The sequence below is a fragment of the Stylophora pistillata genome, chromosome 14, assembly GCF_964205215.1.
Source record: "Stylophora pistillata chromosome 14, jaStyPist1.2, whole genome shotgun sequence".
NCBI lineage: Eukaryota > Metazoa > Cnidaria > Anthozoa > Scleractinia > Pocilloporidae > Stylophora > Stylophora pistillata.
In genome coordinates this window covers 342,474-360,000 of record NC_142532.1, presented here as the reverse complement: position 1 = coordinate 360,000, position 17,527 = coordinate 342,474, and the positions used below count along the sequence as shown (strand labels likewise).

The window sequence follows — 17,527 nt, the reverse complement described above, 5'->3', positions numbered from 1 at the left end:
ACAGCGCTTGCGCTCTCGATTCACTTTGTTTCTTAAGATCTTAAATAGGTACTGGTTCCCGGATGCGAATGCCTTCTGACGACGGGCAATTAGATGTTTGAGATGTACAGACAACCAAGGCCGGTCAGTTTCATACACCTTTGTAGAACGCGCGGGCATGATCGTGTTCAGCTCAAGGTTAATAATGTCAGTGAGAGTTCTAAGCTTAAGTTCACATGACAGATCAGGTGAGAGAAGATCAGACCAAGGCACTTGAAGAAAAACTCTGCCCACACTGGCTCTTTTACTGGTATAGAAAAACCTGAGGAGCCAAAACTGAGGAGCCAAATTTTATGCAGCCAAACGGTGCAATACAATGCTCTAGATACTATGCTATAGATACTTGCATTTCATAGTACTACAATCGTTTTCATTTTCAGGAACATTTTCCTTAAGAATAACTTTATAAAATTAGGTAGGTGTAACTAGAGTTTGTGTCAAGAATATTTTTTTACTGACAACACAAGATGCTACGCACAAGAGCCCAGCCAGTGGCAGAGTGCATACGGATTGTTGAATCATTCGTTCTGTCTTTGATGCTCATGTTGTAGACTTATGGCAGCCTACTTTTAGATTATTCTAACAGTGAAGTGTAAGCTGAATGATGCAGAAAAGTTTACTCACTCAGGTAATTTAAATCTTGTAAATTAAGTGTGTAGAAGTGTTTAGGTCTTCTCGCACGAATTGTTCATGTTATTGTCACTTTTAAGACTCAGACACCCATTTCTCTGCAGTCGGGTATTCTGTAGCATATTTCCTTTCCATTTTTGGCTCCACAAAGGTATGTTTTGATCAAGTTTGGAATAAAAAAAACCATCACCCTTCAAGGGACAGGATGCCATTTTGAATCTGTCCAAGTAGTTCGGCATACTCTTGCCTTTGTACCACCCCCCAAATATACATACACCGTGACTTTGAACAGGTAAACTTATTGGAGAGGGGAAGAAAAAGTGTTTAATCCAGGTTTAATGCATTAATTAATGTATAACAAAGTGAGTGAGTGAGTGATTTGTAATTGAAATTTGCCTCCAAACCCTAAACCCATAGCATGACTTATGTCATACCATGAGGTTAAAATGATGAACCGTAAATTTATCTGTTTACCAGCTGTTTTGCAGAAGAAACATCTGGACAGGTATCACACTCATGTTAGATGTGGATTCTCAAAAATCTGAGGTAAGTGGTGGTGTTCCCACTAAAAGAGATCTGTAGATTACGTTCGATTAAAATGATGAATAATTATACGAATTAAAGTTATTTCAAAATGCTTTTGCTCTAGAGCAGCCCACAACAAAGTCTATATGATTGTACATCTAACATATCAAATAACCTTACTACTCAATATGTTCATGAATTTATTATAGCAACTTAATGAAGATCTGAGAACAAACAAACTTCAACTTGATGACAAAGGAGCTTTAATAGCATAGCACTGGAGGTTTGTACTCTGATAGTTGTAGGTTAACGACATTTAACCCTTTGCACCCCAAAATTAATTTTGGTATTCTCTGCATTCTTCTGTACTTTATTTACAGTATTGACAATCAGGACCTTCTTAATTTGGTGATTATTTCCTTTATTCTTATGCCTTCTATATCTTATTTAAATTAGAAACCAGTTACTCTATCTAAGGGGTTAAAGAGTTAAAACATAATATTTTATTGCTTTGTAAATAAAATCTTAAAACGTTGATTATGTACACAAACTGTGGTTGAGAATGAAATTCCAGTTAAGAGAAAAGATGCAGCAGCATGGGATTAGTAGAGTGTTACTTGTTACCAGTTATATCATCCCTTTAATTTTGAGGTTTATCTTCAGAAAGTAAGGAATAATTAACAACATAAGTTGTGTTGATTCCTCTCTTTGAGCAGAGTACTTCTTCTGGAGAATTGCTGCCATCAGCTCATGAACTGTCACCAATGGAAGAGTTCTTTGTCATGCCTCAGTTGGAGAAACTGTAAGTTACTAGTTTGTTTGTTAAGGTCCCTATTCTTCCTTCATTTAAATTTAATGCATGAAGTTTGATTCTAATGTGATCACTATTTTGAATTCATGATTTGCAGACCACCATTGTCCCTCGTGTCGGTTTGGATGTTCTCCAGGCAGACTTTGGGCAGATGCTGGATCCTAAGGCTGTGGAGCAGAAGGTAAATGGTTTCAAAAAAGGGTTTAATTCCTTTGGTTTAGTCCACTGTGAATCAGAGCTCAATTGTTTATTCTGTTTTCTGTGTTTACTTTATACAGACAGTAAACATCACAAATCATACAAAGGGAAAAATCACGTGCATGTGGATGAAAGGTGAAAACTTGTACTTTTTACGTCATTAACAATTGTTGTTTGCCCATCTCTAGTTTGAGACCTATAATTTAAATTGTGAAGGTGTGGTCTGATCGTCCGGGTGAGTGTAGTCCTGAGAAGGACTGTTGTCGGTGGCAGTGACTGACGTTTCGACAACCTGTGCGGAAGTCATCATCAGAGTCAAGTGAATGACTGTTGTCAGTAGAATGTTTTTATTCCAGTTCGTGTGAAATGATCGGTTGGTTTTGCCGTGATGTTATTGGCTGTAAGACTCAAGTGACGTAAGTCGGTCGTGATTGGTCTGTTTCGGTCTGTCGGTAAAGTTAGGTTGTTCTTTTTCGGTCGTTTGTGATGTTTATGTCGTGAATGAGTCGTTTGTATGGGGCGGGTAGTTGTTGACATCTGTTTAGGGGAGTCTGTTCTAAGTTAGTAAACCAGCTTTCCAGAGTCAGTCGTTGAAAATAGTCAGTGCTGTAGGTTAGGCATTGCGCAGAGTCCCAGTCAATGTTGTGGTTGGTAAGTCGATAGTGTTCAGCAATGTGATTGCTGACATCACCTTTCCTCGTCGCCCGTCTGTGTTCAGTCAGTCTAGTAAGCTGGTTTACTAACTTAGAACAGACTCCCCTAAACAGATGTCAACAACTACCCGCCCCATACAAACGACTCATTCACGACATAAACATCACAAACGACCGAAAAAGAACAACCTAACTTTACCGACAGACCGAAACAGACCAATCACGACCGACTTACGTCACTTGAGTCTTACAGCCAATAACATCACGGCAAAACCAACCGATCATTTCACACGAACTGGAATAAAAACATTCTACTGACAACAATCATTCACTTGACTCTGATGATGACTTCCGCACAGGTTGTCGAAACGTCAGTCACTGCCACCGACAACAGTCCTTCTCAGGACTACACTCACCCGGACGATCAGACTACACCTTCACATGTTACCCCCGGGTTCAAACCATTTACCGCATAATTTAAATTGCAAATAAATGTTACATTGTGATTTCTTCTTGTGTTATATTTTGCTCCTTTTTGTCTGATAGACACAACAAGGAATATTTTCTGTTTCCCCAGATGAAGCAGACATCCTCCCTCTAAAGACTGCATCATTCCGAGTGACATTTAGACCAGTAAGTTATTTGATACTGTCAGTAAACACTGTCTATGCTTCTTTCATTCACTTGGACTTGGTTCATTTTTGCCTTTACTGTCTGATTCTGTTTACAGTTCAATTTGTAATTCTAATTTTTTTTTTAATAGAATGCTGCTAATCAGGTTTTTAGTGCTGACCTGGAGTGTTATACATTTTATAAGGTGAGGGATTTATTTCCTGTGCTGGTGTACCTGTTAAGAAGCCTAAATTTTTTCCAAGCTCATAACAACCATTTATTTATTTGTCATGAAATCAAGGTTTCTGATTCAAATTGTTGATTTTGAGATAGCAAACTGCAGTTCTAGTTCAGTACCCATATAACTGATTTTCATTTGATAAATAGAACTTACTCCTTGTTTCCTTTGTACTTGCTTCAAACACTTCACACTTCAGCAATGGAAGTTATCACTCAGAATGAAGAAATGCATGTCCTTGCTATTACTTTTTATTGCAATTTTCCAGGGGATTATTCCCTTAAATACACACCCCCCTCCCTCCGCTTCTGTCGAGAAGGGGACACCCATGGTGTCACAATCAGAGGCTAGGAATTGTGGTAAAAAATCTTATTCTTTGTCAGGCAATTAACTTGAGAGTTCTGATAGTGTCATTAAGATGTTTTTTGACGTTTAATTCTCTGCCTATCAGGTGAAGTATGCCCTTGATATTGAGTCACACCAATAGTTATTATAATATTATTTGTATTTTGGAACAGAGTATGAGAGATTATCGACTGGTTGAAGTGTCCTCCCTGGTGTCTTTCGCTCAGTGCTACAGGTTTGTGCTGAAATTAACTTTAATAAGTAATTTGAACTGAACTCTGTTTATGGTTAGATTCAACGATACAGGGCTTTAGTTCTGTTTTTGTTTCCATATTCTGTTAATAGCTTAAGTGTTTTGATCTTACATCTAGAATTTTCATTGATGAAACATCAATGAATCCAAGTTCCTTGTTTCACCGAAAAAAATTGATTGGATTTTATTTTTAGGACTCACATTTGCAATGCGGACTGAATCATTTATCCCCAGAAGTCAATGGGATGTACAACAGCTGGTAAGTGATAATTTAGCCATTTACACCAAAGCTAAAACAGACATTAAAGCTGTTTTTTCAAGCATGGTTTGATATGTTTTCCCCATTGAAGATTCTCAAACTGATTATTCAGGTCAACCTAATTTTAAGAAAACATTTTGCTTGTGTAAATGGGACAAATGCTTCACTACACTACCCTTGTTAGAATAATGCTGTTCCTAAACTAATGGATAGAAACAGTTTTAGTCCACCATAATGTATTACTAGGTGGTGCCAGTATGATTGTATTCTGTTAGTTGACAAAGCATATGATTACTAACTTGTCCCTTTTTTGGAATGTTTAGGTCTTTCCAGCCACTACTGTGGATGGCATGTCCTACAGAACACTGCTGTTGACCAGCAATGGGCAGAATCCGATCCATTTTGCATTTGATGACAATCTGTTAAGGTAGTTACAAAACAAATTGTAAGATTTTATCTTTATTTTTCTACCTTGGGTCTGGAACAAGTATGGTTGAAACTAGAGGAGAAATAAGTTATAGCAGTCTGTAAGAAACCAATGGAAATGGGAACCTTAGCAAAAATTAAATTAAATAATAACTTCTTACCAATCAAGCATAAGGGCTGTACTGGGAAAGATTCACCTGAGGTTGTGACAGTACAGCCGAGCCCAGCAAAGTGTGTACAAAAATAACAGCGGGCCAATAATTCCTGGTGTGGCGCTTTAGAGCAAGTGAGGTTAGTCAGTAGTTTAGTGTGTGGCAATCATACCACACTGCTTATTTTGAATTTGCAGGCTTTTGCAAACAAAAATACATGGCTTATGACACAGCAATACATACAATCAAATGCAATTTTTGTCTAGCAAGTGACATTTATTTTGTAACATGTGATATATGAAACTTTGTACTGAGTACTTTACAACTTTGTTTGGGAAATAAGCCTTGTTGGATCAGCAGAGATTCCATCTCTAAAACTCAATAATCAGGTTGTAATCTTAGGACATTTTCGATTGAACCATTACTCTTTGATTTGAATCCATAATGGCATGGTTATCAATTATGAACAGCTCCTTGTTATATTTTGACTAAGATTTACCAATCCATTAGTTACTGCTTTGAAATCAATCTTAATTTAAGTATCTCTGTTGTTTTAATAAGAGTAAAAAGTTCATGTTAAGTGGAAAACCAGGTGATTTGTTATATCTGATTGTAAATTTTTGGGGTTTTACAGGGAACTGTTCATTTCAAACCAACCTGTTTAGGTACAGCATCAACAAGGCTGTTTGAGGTCAAGAACGCTTCCAGGATTGCACTGAGGTGTGTTCAATGTTCTCAACCTTCCTAAGTGTCAAACTAAGGCCACCTTCCCTTTCCCCATCAATTAAAATTTATCATTTTTCCTAGAATGAGGAATCTAGTAATGTCAGTCCCTTTTATCATGAACCCCTGGCTCAGGAGATCTGGGCAACCGGCAACCACTCCCTGTGTACCTGACATAAAATAAATTATCCTTATACATCCTTATCCATAAGAATATTAATGATTACTGATATGTGACGATCAATTCAAAACTTCAATGTCCCCTCCCTCCCTACAGAATAACCATCATCTGAATGGAAGCGGAAGCGGTAGCGGGTTGAACCTTGCATGACTGGGGTGGGTGGGAAATTTGTAGAGATGTGTCCAGTCTCTCCAGCAGAATACAAGTGTTATATCCTTAAATATCAATGTATTTAAGGTAAATACTTCACTAGGTTTTATAGCTTGGCCAATGTGTAGAAAGCCATGGTCACTGTTTTTTTCTTGAGAAAAAAATGGGCACATTTGAACTCTTTTTTTTTTTCCCTTCTCAGGAATTTGAAGAAACCAGTTATCAAAAGTTCAAATGTCAGGGGTTGGGGGGGGGAAAGGGGCAGAGATGCTGAAGCTTTGAATTGATTGATGCAGTACTGTAATATAATGTAATTGTAATGTCAACAAACCTTATTTTACCCATCAGGTTTGCATGGAAAACCCTGGACCTCACTTAAAAAGTCTTAGCATTGATCCCTCTAAAGGAATCATTCTACCCAATGAAACTCAGGTGGGCATTTTAAGTGTACTGCAAATTTTTTTCTAAATTGTTAATTGTCGTTTAGGATCCCCTGTAAATTGTTACAGGGTCTCTAGTAAAACAAAACATTTTTGATGGTATACTGGTCTTATATACACGTCAGTTATTCTCATAAATTATATCTTCAATCAGGTTTTACATATTTGATAGAATTAATTGTTACACTGTCATAAGCCCTGTGTTGTAAATAATTCCTTATTATCTTACATTATAGGCTCACACCATCAGCTTTAACTCTAGTAAAGAAGAAAAATAGGTGATTAAGACAAAACTCACTGTCAAAGGATTGCAGGCAGATGCCCAGCAACAGTAAGGATTGTCATTTTCCTATCACAAGTTAATTTAATTATAATGCAACCATTCATTTTTTAAGGTAATTATTTGTTGCATGTGAATCTATGTATTACCAACTGAAGGGACTCGATTGGATTGTTCTCTATTTGCAATATTTGTGAACTGAATATTTCTCTGTATATTCTTCTTGTATCTGCACTTGTGTTTATTAATTCTTTTGACAACTGCTCACTGGTATGTGATCTTTATTTAAGATGTATTTTGTTCGTATTCTTTTATTTCAGGTATCATTTACTCCACAGAATCCTGGTTTATACTCAGTGGATTATCTGGAAGTTATAGCTCTTGGAGCTACCAATTGTTCAGTTATAAAATGCACTGGAATAGGTAAAGGTAGTGATATGTTTGTGCTTTCATAGGCTCTAACAGCTCATAAACTCAGAAGACTAGTATAAAATGATTAAATAAATTATATATTCAGAGAAATGTCATCATTTGATGTTTATCATAAGGATGTGTTTAATTTATTTTAGGGTGACTTGAAAGGCTTTATAAGGTAGTCCATGCATAGAAAAAAGTTGAGATGGCAAAAATTACATTTGCCTAAAAGTAATGGAGTCTCTAATTGGCCACAGAATTGTTTATAATGGGGTTGAGGTTCTGAGAGCCCAGTGTCATAGACCTGAGTACCCCTCCACTCTTCAGTCAACAGTAATCTCACATCAATCATGGACATTGTGAACCGCACTTGCTCTCTAATCAAGGAAGTTCCTGTTGAAAAATGTTCAAATTTTTCTTAATTTCAATCTGTTCTTTAGGGCCTGAAGTTGGTCTTGACTCTGACTATCTTGATATGGGAGTTGTAGAATCTAGCAAGTTTTCAGCTAAAAGTTTCAAGGTTGTTAACAATTCAGATGTTCCTGCAGCTTTTCAGGTCAAACACTTCTGGATTTACTCTCTTTATTTAACAATTATTCATGAAAGGTAAATAAATGTTTTGGTGTAATTGTTCAGTTACTTCCAAAACAAATTGGTTATCTCCTTCAGGAACATTACTTCATTTTCCCTTGGTGCAAGGTCAGCTCCTTTGAGCACTAAATCATGTTTAACTTAGTGTTTTCTATGATATCTGGGAGATTAACAAGTTCCATGATAAGGGAATGACATCACCATAAGACTAGTACTAGAGAAAAAAGATCAAGTCCAATTTGATAATTAGTTAATTATGAGCAAAAATAACCAAAAAAATATTCACTGAGTCCCTGTTGCCTTTGAAATCTTTTGAAAATCTGGTAATCTATCTGGTGCTTATTATGTAAGCATAATTGCTATGGATAAAGGTCACTTATCTTAAGAAATTCCCATGTTTACAAAGTTTAACAGATGCTTCCACCTTCAGAATGCAAAAAAAATCAGCTCATGTCTTTTGTTAGATGGTTTTTCCCTCCAACCTGTTTTTCCCCTCTGGCTAAGTCCATTGGAGGGAGATCGCTATAGGGCTACTTATAATTATAATTTACAGCTAAACTACAGGTCTCGTTTTCCGATTGGTGTCATATTCTTCAGAATGGCAGTGTTATGGAAAAGAAATTGTTTTAGATAATAACTTGATATCAACAGATAAACCTTTAGCTTAAACACTTAATTGTTTGTTCTTATGTAATAATTTTTGCTTTTGTTAGTTCATGATTGATTGTAGTCAAAGTGTCTTCAAGCTGGAATCAACTTGTGGTCTGTTACCTGGCAAGGGTTCCCAGGGCATAATTGTACGCTTTTCTCCAACAAATCCAATTACTACAGGAGACTAACTTGTCTTGCGCAAAACCAGGTCAGTGTTAGTATTAAACTGGTAATATTTTCTGGTAGTTTAAACTGTAATCTTCCTAAAAAAAATTTGTATTCATCTGATTTTTTCAGGATCCATTGTTTGTTGATTTGTTTGGGACTTGTCATACAGAACAAGTGAAACCAGGTACATTCAATGTCAATGTTGATAATCCACTCCATCTTTAATACCCATGGTGAGTAACCAACTAAGACAGAATTTTTCCCTACAATATCAATACTATCAAGCAGAAAAGCAGGGGAATGTTAGTTGATCCACAACTAAATTATCAGTAGTAACATAATAAGAACTGTATGGCAGGCAGTAAAGAGAATTACTAAAACTAGATATTGGAAATGGAATGGTTAATGTTTGAACAATTGCAATTGACTTTGAATTAATTCAAATGAGCATGAAACTCAGTCTTACATTTCTCCATCATATTTACTTTATGATAACAAGTAGGTTTCTGGATGGAGGTACTAGACAATTACCATAATATGTAACATGAAAAAATCAAAGGCTCCTTAGAGCAACCTCATGGTATGAATTTTTGGTGCCCTTGACGTAACCTGCGATCTGGCTTTCTTTGGAAAGTTTTTTTGATTGTGGGCAACACGTGCTGGCCCAATTATTGTGTTTGTACTTTGTAAGCGTTTTGATGGAGAAAAATTGTCGTAAATTGTGAATGTGTGAAGAATTAGTTAAGATACCAGCAGCTACAAGATAAAATCAACAAAGTTTGGTGTTAACCAATTTGCAGTAAGCTTAAGCTCACTTCATATTTGCAGTGTTTAGGTCTTCACGCACAAAATTTACAAGGAAATATGCAGCAGCAAGAGGGGAGAATTAACCTTCAGATCTTGAGAGTTAAAGTTTTTAAGATATTTAGGCTTCGATTTTGTTCAGAAGAGTTCATACACGATTTACTCAGTTGATAAAATAAAATAAAAGACAATTCTGTGTTTCAAAAGATTTGTACATTGTATAGGTGGAAGAACAATAGGACACGTAGTCCCCTACTAGGTTCATCCACCTAAACCCAACCCACCCATCCCACCCCGGGGAAGGACATCCATCACACAGTAATCTCGTGCATCTCCTACCCCTCCTGCGGAAGATGGGACCTCCATTAATTTTATTTGTCCCTATCTGAGAAGACTAGAATATCTAACCACTTCTTGATGTTATAGAAGGGAAGCATAATTCTTCTCAATTATTTTAAGACCTTGAGTGTTGGTCCGGCCGTGGCTTGAACCCTCGACCTCCCACACAACTGTCCAGCGCTCTATCCATTGAGCTAACTGGGAGGCGGTCAGTGTAAGTGGCACCAAGCTTTTGTAACCATCCGGTCAGTCTTAAAAGATCGATATGATGATGATTTGTTGACAGAAATATTGATAATGGCTCTATCTTTTTTCTTTAAGGAAGCCGGGGAGTTTACAGTGAAATTACATGATGTACTTGAAGCCCACAAAGCAGTCATGAATTATAAGTTGTCAATGGATGAAGAAAAAAATTCAATTTCTAGGTTATGCACTCCTTATAGCACGTTTTTGTTACATTGCAATGCTGTGGACTTTGCTGATGTCCTTCACAGAGTCAAAATATGTTTAATCACAAAGACATGGTTCAAATTTTGCAACAGTGTTTTGTCACTGGAAAGCCAAAGACACAGCTAGAGGTGAGAAATTAAAGAGCTGTCTAGAGGTTACAAACATTAAAAGGTCAACATCAAGGTTTTAAGTTTATCAACACGCTAAGTCGGGAAATTCAATACTCTGAAAGCATCAGCTTGTTTATCAAAGGCTTTAAAAAATTCTTCTTTGAATTTTTAGTTTATAAATATATTCTTTGTTAAGCTATATACACACCTTTTCTTTTTTTTTTTTTTTCTTTCTTTTTCTTTTTAACTTAATCTAAATTTTCATTCAGCACCTTTGATTTGTATGGTTTATCCTCTAGTTAAATAAGGAAGCCTATACTTAGTAAGCCCCCATGCAGCTTCTAATCAGCTTCCTTGTTGTTACCTAGCTCTTCAGTTCCTTTGATTTTGAAGTTAATTTAGTTAGAATAGTTCATTTTATCTTTGATGTATCATAAATTTTGTATTCGGTTAATTTTTTTATTGGTAATGGCAAACTAAAATGAATGAATGAACGAATGAACAATGATAATCATTAATTACAGTAGAAAACATATTTATGAAATGCTTTCGGTATGAAATAATCCCTAACCCTTTAATTTGACCCTTACATGTGATTACCATCTAATTTCTCCTTACAGTATCACCCTGAATCACACGTTAAGGTCATGAGAATAGAGGAAATGATCACCATCTTTATTGTTAAAAAAATTCTCCTTGTAAGCACCTTAGGAAATGTATAGAGAACAGTATGGAGAATATGCAGGTGTAAAGGATTAGTAGTGGTGAGTTTTGTTAGTATAGACACTGACTAAAGTTGTCCTTCAGTCATGTAATTTAGCTAATTAAAAGTGGTACTGTAAACTTCAAGAATGAAATGGTTAATTCATTAATTTGTTAATTCAAACATTGCATGAAACATTTCTTCCAGCAACAAATTCTTCAGCTGATGGTTGGAAACAGAACAGTGCTCTGCTCCACAGAGAGAGAAGGTAGGTCACCCTTAAAATCAATTGAGTTTCATCATATCACGAACTTTACAGCACAAGTATTAACTATTGTCTAAACTTGCAACTTTTTTTACATTGCTCCTTTTCACATATCTTTCTAATTCTTCTGTGAACACAGATGGTCAATACTCACTATCTGAGAAAACAGTTGATACGTTCCTGGAGCAACATGTGCCAGTAGATGTGCTTGATGACCTGGTACTAAAACAATCTCCAGAGCACAGGAACCCCAATCCTCCTCTTTCTTATTCATTTTCACAAAAATCGTTCACGCAGGTAATTTTAAACATCGAGAAACTAGCTCTGAAATTCAGAGAATCCCTTCACTGGCTTCAGAAAATTCATATTTGTTTGGTCCTTTGCATCAATGGGAATGGTCTAGTAGAGTGGTTTTGAGGTTGAAATAAGTGGGGAAAAAGAGGTAAGAGAGATTAAAAGAGTCGCTGTCAGGCTCTGCAGCTTCTCTTGTGGCTATGTTGCCCAATCATGGAGTGGCATTGGTGTCCACAGAAGCTGCAGGGGTGGGAGTGGCCAGTGGGTGTGTAAGTTTGGGTCTTTTTCAGCATTGGCAAAATATAAGTTATGAACTACTAAGTGAGTATAATTTAACCTCTAGCATATAAAATGTGGATAATTCAATGAAAAAATGAAATCACTATAATTAATTACCAATTGTTGGAATGCCATGGTCTCAATTTTGGCCACTGTGAAAATTATGTTAATCACTGTGTATTGTCTGCTAATGAGGAAAGTTTTCTGAGAAAACTTAGTAAAATGCTTCTGTGTTTTTTAACCATGATTAAAACAGAGATTTGTGTTAAATGATCAAAGAAACTGGCGTTATCAGGGAAATCTTCATCCCCCTGGGTAATCTAGTATTTAAAAAAAAGAAAAACAGGAGTAAAGGAACATATATGTTAGATAAATAAATCAACAGATCACTTGTTAAGTCAAGACCATGCCTAACTTACCCTGTGAGCAGAGCCTTTTCTACTTTTCTTCTTCTTTTCTTCTTTTTAATCGATTCGAGGACAGGTTAAAAAGGCTCTGCTCGCAGGGTAAGTTAGGCATGGTCTTGACTTAACAAGTGATCTGTTGATTTGTTAATCTTGTACATGTTGTTTTGAAAACAGGATCAATTAATTGCTGAAAGTTTATCGAGTTACCTCAGGCTTCTAGTGAATTAGAGAGATGAACTAGCTTTGTCTCAGGCCATCCATATCCCTCGCAGGGACTTGGCTCATAAACAATTTACAGTATTGAGGAAAGTTGCAGGGGGAAAAAAAGATGCCTATGTTTCAGGTACCACTCAATTTCAGGTGTTTCATTAAGGACTGGGCACTGAGCAAATTGACTGGTTTTAAGGAAGTTTTTGCCCACCTGATTTGACCATATAGAGGAAAGTTTATCTTATAAAGAAGTTAAGTCCAAAGAGTTTTGCCTGCCTGTGAAAACCAGTTGCCCCCTTGCTAAAAACTTAGATGAAACCTCTGCAATTTTTTTTACAGTGAATATTATCATGAAAATTCTGCAATTATGAACTGCTATCAGCAAATGACAGTTATCAAAAAAGTTGCTGTGAAGACCACACATGCGTAAAATATTTCTGGCTAAGCCACTTTTAAATAGACACATAAGTTAAATGGGGTGTGGGCTATACATTAGCAAAGTGTTTTCAAAGAGTGTAATCAATCACTATTAGACTAAGAGTGTTGCAATTGTAAGAGTCAAAATTTTCAATTCATTTGGAAAATTATCCCTTGGTGTTTGAGAAGCAATTCTGGCGTGTTGAAAGAGTCTGGAGGGTGAAACAAGAGGTGGCAGCTCAGTTATTTTTCAAGCATTTAAATCATGATGTTGATATTCTTGCATGCATGTATATCATTGCATTCATCATCATCAGTTTATGTCATCATTGAGGACAGGTAACAAAGCAAAAGCTGTAATCTTTCAATCCATATTACTGGAGTTCTTAGATACTTCCTAAACCAATTTCCTCATTCCAAGAAGTTGCTGTGACAATGTATACCTCCTATCTGTGGCTGATCCTGCCTTGCTTCTCAATAGATTGGCTCCTTGATAAACAACTGTGAGATAGGATTGAGCTGTATTCTAAAATGTATATAGTCTGATCCAGTGGTGAAAAAACAATTTTTTTTCTCATCATTATCCTTAGCAGTTGGAGGATAATATTACACAGTTTTCTCTAGTTTTCTTTCCTTCCCATGCCAACAGACAGCTGTCTCATTTATTCTGACAATACGATTGGGTGGAAAGAGTTATGCACCAATTGATGACAACCCACTTCTTCCATTAACTAAGGTATATATCAGTATATCAAAATTTATTATTCCCTTTAGTGTACCAAATAGAATTTTTATAAATATATTTCAGCTGTTAGTAGGTGTCAGGTCATTTTACCACAAGAGAGAATCTTTACTAAGCCAAAGAGTTCTTTGCAGCCCAGTTGGTGTAGACTTTTCTGTCCCATACTCATGGCTAATGTTTAATACCTTCCTTCATCTGTGGTTTTCAACAATTTTTTTCTTACAGGGTCTTGGAGAGTTTGTGACCTTTTTCCAAAAGTTACAAACTGTCTGTGAAGAAACAGCAGATGCAAAGTAAGATAGCTGTAGATACATATTGTACACTATTTTAATTTAAGAACATGATCATTTCTGCAAAAGGAAGGTTTTAAAACCAAGATCAATTTTTTTTCTTCCACCAAACTCTCAGTGATAAAAATTAGAAAACTGTTGCATCTAGATTCTGAGGCGGACCCAGGGGTGGTTTGGGTGGTTCAGTCCAACCCCCTAAATTGTCCCTCAAAATGCTGGAAATCATGTTTCCGAAGACCTAATTTTCAAAATCTCCTGGGGGAGCATGCCCTTGGAGAATCAACGAACCGGCCCCTTGACTAAATCTTGGATGCATCCCAGTCAGATTAAGGTTGTTTTACAAGCTAATCATGGGAAAAATCCTATTATTTTGTTGAGCACCTTTCATTGGATGGGGTACTTCCGAAAGAAAAGCATGCACAAAGGAGTCTAACCAGTTAAAAGGATTGTCACAGTACTGCAGTAAAAAAATTAAATACAGTTGACTGAGTGGTGAGACTGTCCAAAGTGATTGGCATGTTTGGATAAACCCTGTGAAAATAAGTTGTCTGCTTATCTTTCAGAACTGCTGTCTTAAGAATCATGAACATGCTCAAAGTGAGCATTATTAAATCCAAAGAAAAGGTTTTTACAAATGAAAGTATTGCCAAAACTGTGGAATCTCTGAAAGAAAAGGTGGAACAACTAAGCTGCAAAATATGTGATGGTGGCCAAGCAAAGTCATCCATGGCAGGAATGAATGTGTATTTCCTGATTCAGGCTGTATTAGATGAGCATGACTAGAAAAGTTGTCTCCAAGAATATGAAACAAGGGACTTGAGGTGTGCTCTGATGACACCAGAAATACCTCGTGGAAGATCAAAAGTTACGATCTACACTTAGTCAGTTCAGGTAAGGTGGAACAGTATTGAAAAACTCTGGGACTTTTAGACATGGCATGGCAAGCTCTAAGCTAGCTTAGTAGTAGACCAGCTGGCACTGGTGCAGATGTTGTCACTCTCTCCTCTTCCTAGCAAGAAATTTTCCTGGCACCAAGTGGAGAGACAATTTGTCTCCACTTTAACAGAATAAATCAGTAGGTAGTAATTTCTGCATCAAGAAAACCTTGGCAAGTTGTATGCAGCCCCAGTTTTGCCTGTGAGGTACAATTCTAAGTAAATTTTTATTGTCCTAAGAGAAGTTTTAAGTGACATGATTAATTTTTTCTTGCTAGAACACCTGATTCGGAGTCTTCAGAAGGAGCTGTCACACCACACAAGGATCAGCCACCAAAACACAAACCTGAAAAGGTAAGATACTAGTAAACCGTCCAGTGAATTTAATCAAGGTGAAATCTAAGTAAAGACACTTTTTATTTTATTATTTTGTTCAAAGAGGGTTATCTTAATTAATGCACCAGCAAATTATATGTTATGTTTCCTCAAGGTGCATCTTAGAAAAGCTTATATTAATTTTTTCCTTTTTCTTGTAGACACCATTTGAAAGCTATAGAAAAGTGTGTGGCGATATGAGCGGGGCCAAACCTGCCTTCAACATTCTGATAGGACTAAGTTCAGCTAACAAAAGAGACCTGATGAGTGCTGCCATAAGCAATGATACTTTAACATCTCGTAAGGAATGTGGCAATAAATCTTACGTTGAGGATACATCCAAATGTCACACCAAGGAAAGAACTTTAACAGAAACTATGTATGACAAAGAGAACATCTCAACTGGCAACAAAACCATTAAATATGTAGCAAAACCACCACCCAAACGCATGCTCCTTCAGAAGGACATCACCGTGCAAAAGAGCACAAAATGCAAAACTAGTGGAAAAACATTGTCCAAACGAAAAAAGATTCCATTACTTCAAGGGCAAAAACAGCTCACCAATTTTTTTTTAGGTGATACGTATTACTGACAATTACATCACAACATTTGATTCATTTTCATGCATTTTTTTATTTTTACATCACTATGCCAAGAGCATCATGATTGAATTTTAACACATACCAGATAGCACTGATTTGTATAACTTGGGACCATTGTCACCCCTAGAGAATTATTATTACTTTAACTACCAGTCAGAGATATCATTGCAGAACTATTTATTATTTTTATATGATTAATCTTTGGCCAAAGCCAAGCAGAACAGAATTATTCTCTATAAAAACAAAATTATTTTCAAGTACAAAATTAAATGGTTGTTATTTTAACCCTTTCATTCTTACGAGTAACTGGGAGAGAATTTCTCCTTACAATATCAAATAAATACAGTATCAAGAAGTGATGAGAATAAAGGAAAATATCAGTTGGGGGATAAATAGTTGATCCAACACTGAATTCTCCAAACTGACATCATCAGGATCTATGCAGAGGAAAGTAGAGAGAATTACTAGTTTAAAGGAATCTTGGGAAATAAAGGGTTAAGGGTGCATTATGTATTAATTTTACATCTAGAAAAAAATCCCTGGTGGTGCAAACTTTTTGTGGTGTGATTAAAATATTTATTTTTTACTTCAGATCGCAAAACATAACCTTTCACAGTGGCGAACACAAAGCTTTACACAACTAAATGGGCCCATTATAGCTGCCACTTTTTTGTCAAACTTAAGCATATAAAAAGCATCAACACAATTCTAAAGGCAAACATACATGTATATCTGTTTATATAAACTATCTAAAAGACATCTTCATGAAAACCATCTTTTTCATTGCGTTAAGAATCTCATGATCATTTATAGTGCATATCATTGTCCTCTCTGTTGTATATTGTACCTTGATCTCCTACTTTCAGTTGAGAACTGGGAACTCAAATAAGATTAAATATAAACACACTTTCCTTGGTGGGTAAAAATGTCAGCAACAGAGCTCAATGCATCGGATCCTCTACAGGAAAACTTTACAGAAGTACAAAGAGAGAAAGAAATCTGTTAAGCACACAGAGAAAAAATTTGCAGAGAAAACTCTCTTTTGGGAAACCTCCATTCCAGGGCAAACAAATATTGGTCTCAAGTGAACAGATGCACTTTTGGCAGTTTTAGATCCATTTCTAGCCATTTCAGAAGACTTTAATTTCAAATTTTTCCGGGGGAGCATGACCCCGGCTCCCCTACCTGGTGGCTCACGCTAAAGCGTTCGCATTAGCCCCCCCAATTGAAAATCTGCTTCGCGGGCCTTGGGATTAAGAGGAAATGTAGCCAAAAATCGAACATTTTCAAAATATGGTGGCAACCTACGGTGGCTTCAAAGGGACATACACTTTCCTCTCTCTTTTTTTTCACTTGCGACTTAGCTGCTACTTTCTTGCGACTTAGCTGCTACTTTCTTGCGACTTAGCTGCGACTTTCTTGCTACTTTCTTGCGACTTAGCTGCGACTTTCTTGCGACCTAGCTGCGACTTTCTTGCTACTTTCTTGCGACTTAGCTGCGACGTTCTTGCTACTTCCTTGCGACTTAGCTGCGACTCTCTTGCTACTTTCTTGCGACTTAGCTG

The 17,527-nt window shown here is 36.6% G+C and overlaps 1 protein-coding gene across 6 annotated transcripts; it reads left to right on the top strand.

Moving 5' to 3' along the window:
• The first annotated feature begins 2,963 nt into the window (after nt 1-2,963).
• Nucleotides 2,964-16,355, top strand: LOC148716027 (PCNA-interacting partner-like). Of its 6 annotated transcripts, XM_088746154.1 has the most exons (21): nt 3,373-3,489; nt 3,620-3,673; nt 4,225-4,286; nt 4,499-4,563; nt 4,887-4,990; nt 5,776-5,861; nt 6,544-6,627; nt 6,872-6,966; nt 7,236-7,338; nt 7,770-7,935; nt 8,634-8,779; nt 8,869-8,923; nt 10,003-10,096; nt 10,204-10,460; nt 11,353-11,413; nt 12,565-12,733; nt 13,667-13,753; nt 13,985-14,052; nt 14,613-14,940; nt 15,263-15,338; nt 15,521-16,355. In XM_088746154.1, the coding sequence occupies exons 16-19, from the start codon at nt 12,719-12,721 to the stop codon at nt 14,830-14,832; spliced, it is 390 nt and encodes a 129-aa protein (XP_088602280.1). In that variant the 5' UTR covers nt 3,373-3,489; nt 3,620-3,673; nt 4,225-4,286; nt 4,499-4,563; nt 4,887-4,990; nt 5,776-5,861; nt 6,544-6,627; nt 6,872-6,966; nt 7,236-7,338; nt 7,770-7,935; nt 8,634-8,779; nt 8,869-8,923; nt 10,003-10,096; nt 10,204-10,460; nt 11,353-11,413; nt 12,565-12,718; the 3' UTR covers nt 14,833-14,940; nt 15,263-15,338; nt 15,521-16,355. The 6 variants fall into 6 exon arrangements, with proteins under 6 accessions (XP_088602277.1, XP_088602276.1, XP_088602279.1 ...); XM_088746151.1 differs by lacking the exons at nt 13,667-13,753; nt 13,985-14,052; nt 14,613-14,940; nt 15,263-15,338; nt 15,521-16,355 and having other exon boundaries at nt 2,964-3,489; nt 10,208-10,460; nt 11,550-13,093; XM_088746150.1 differs by lacking the exons at nt 13,667-13,753; nt 13,985-14,052; nt 14,613-14,940; nt 15,263-15,338; nt 15,521-16,355 and having other exon boundaries at nt 2,964-3,489; nt 11,550-13,093.
• The last annotated feature ends 1,172 nt before the right edge of the window (nt 16,356-17,527 follow it).

Excerpts from the sequence above, each read along its gene's own strand:
- LOC148716027 (XM_088746153.1), top strand. The coding sequence starts at position 10,386 with ATGTTTAATCACAAAGACATGGTTCAAATTTTGCAACAGTGTTTTGTC. Across the intron at positions 10,461-11,352 it reads AGCCAAAGACACAGCTAGAG|CAACAAATTCTTCAGCTGAT; the intron begins GTGAGAAATTAA and ends CATTTCTTCCAG. Across the intron at positions 11,414-11,549 it reads CTGCTCCACAGAGAGAGAAG|ATGGTCAATACTCACTATCT; the intron begins GTAGGTCACCCT and ends CTGTGAACACAG.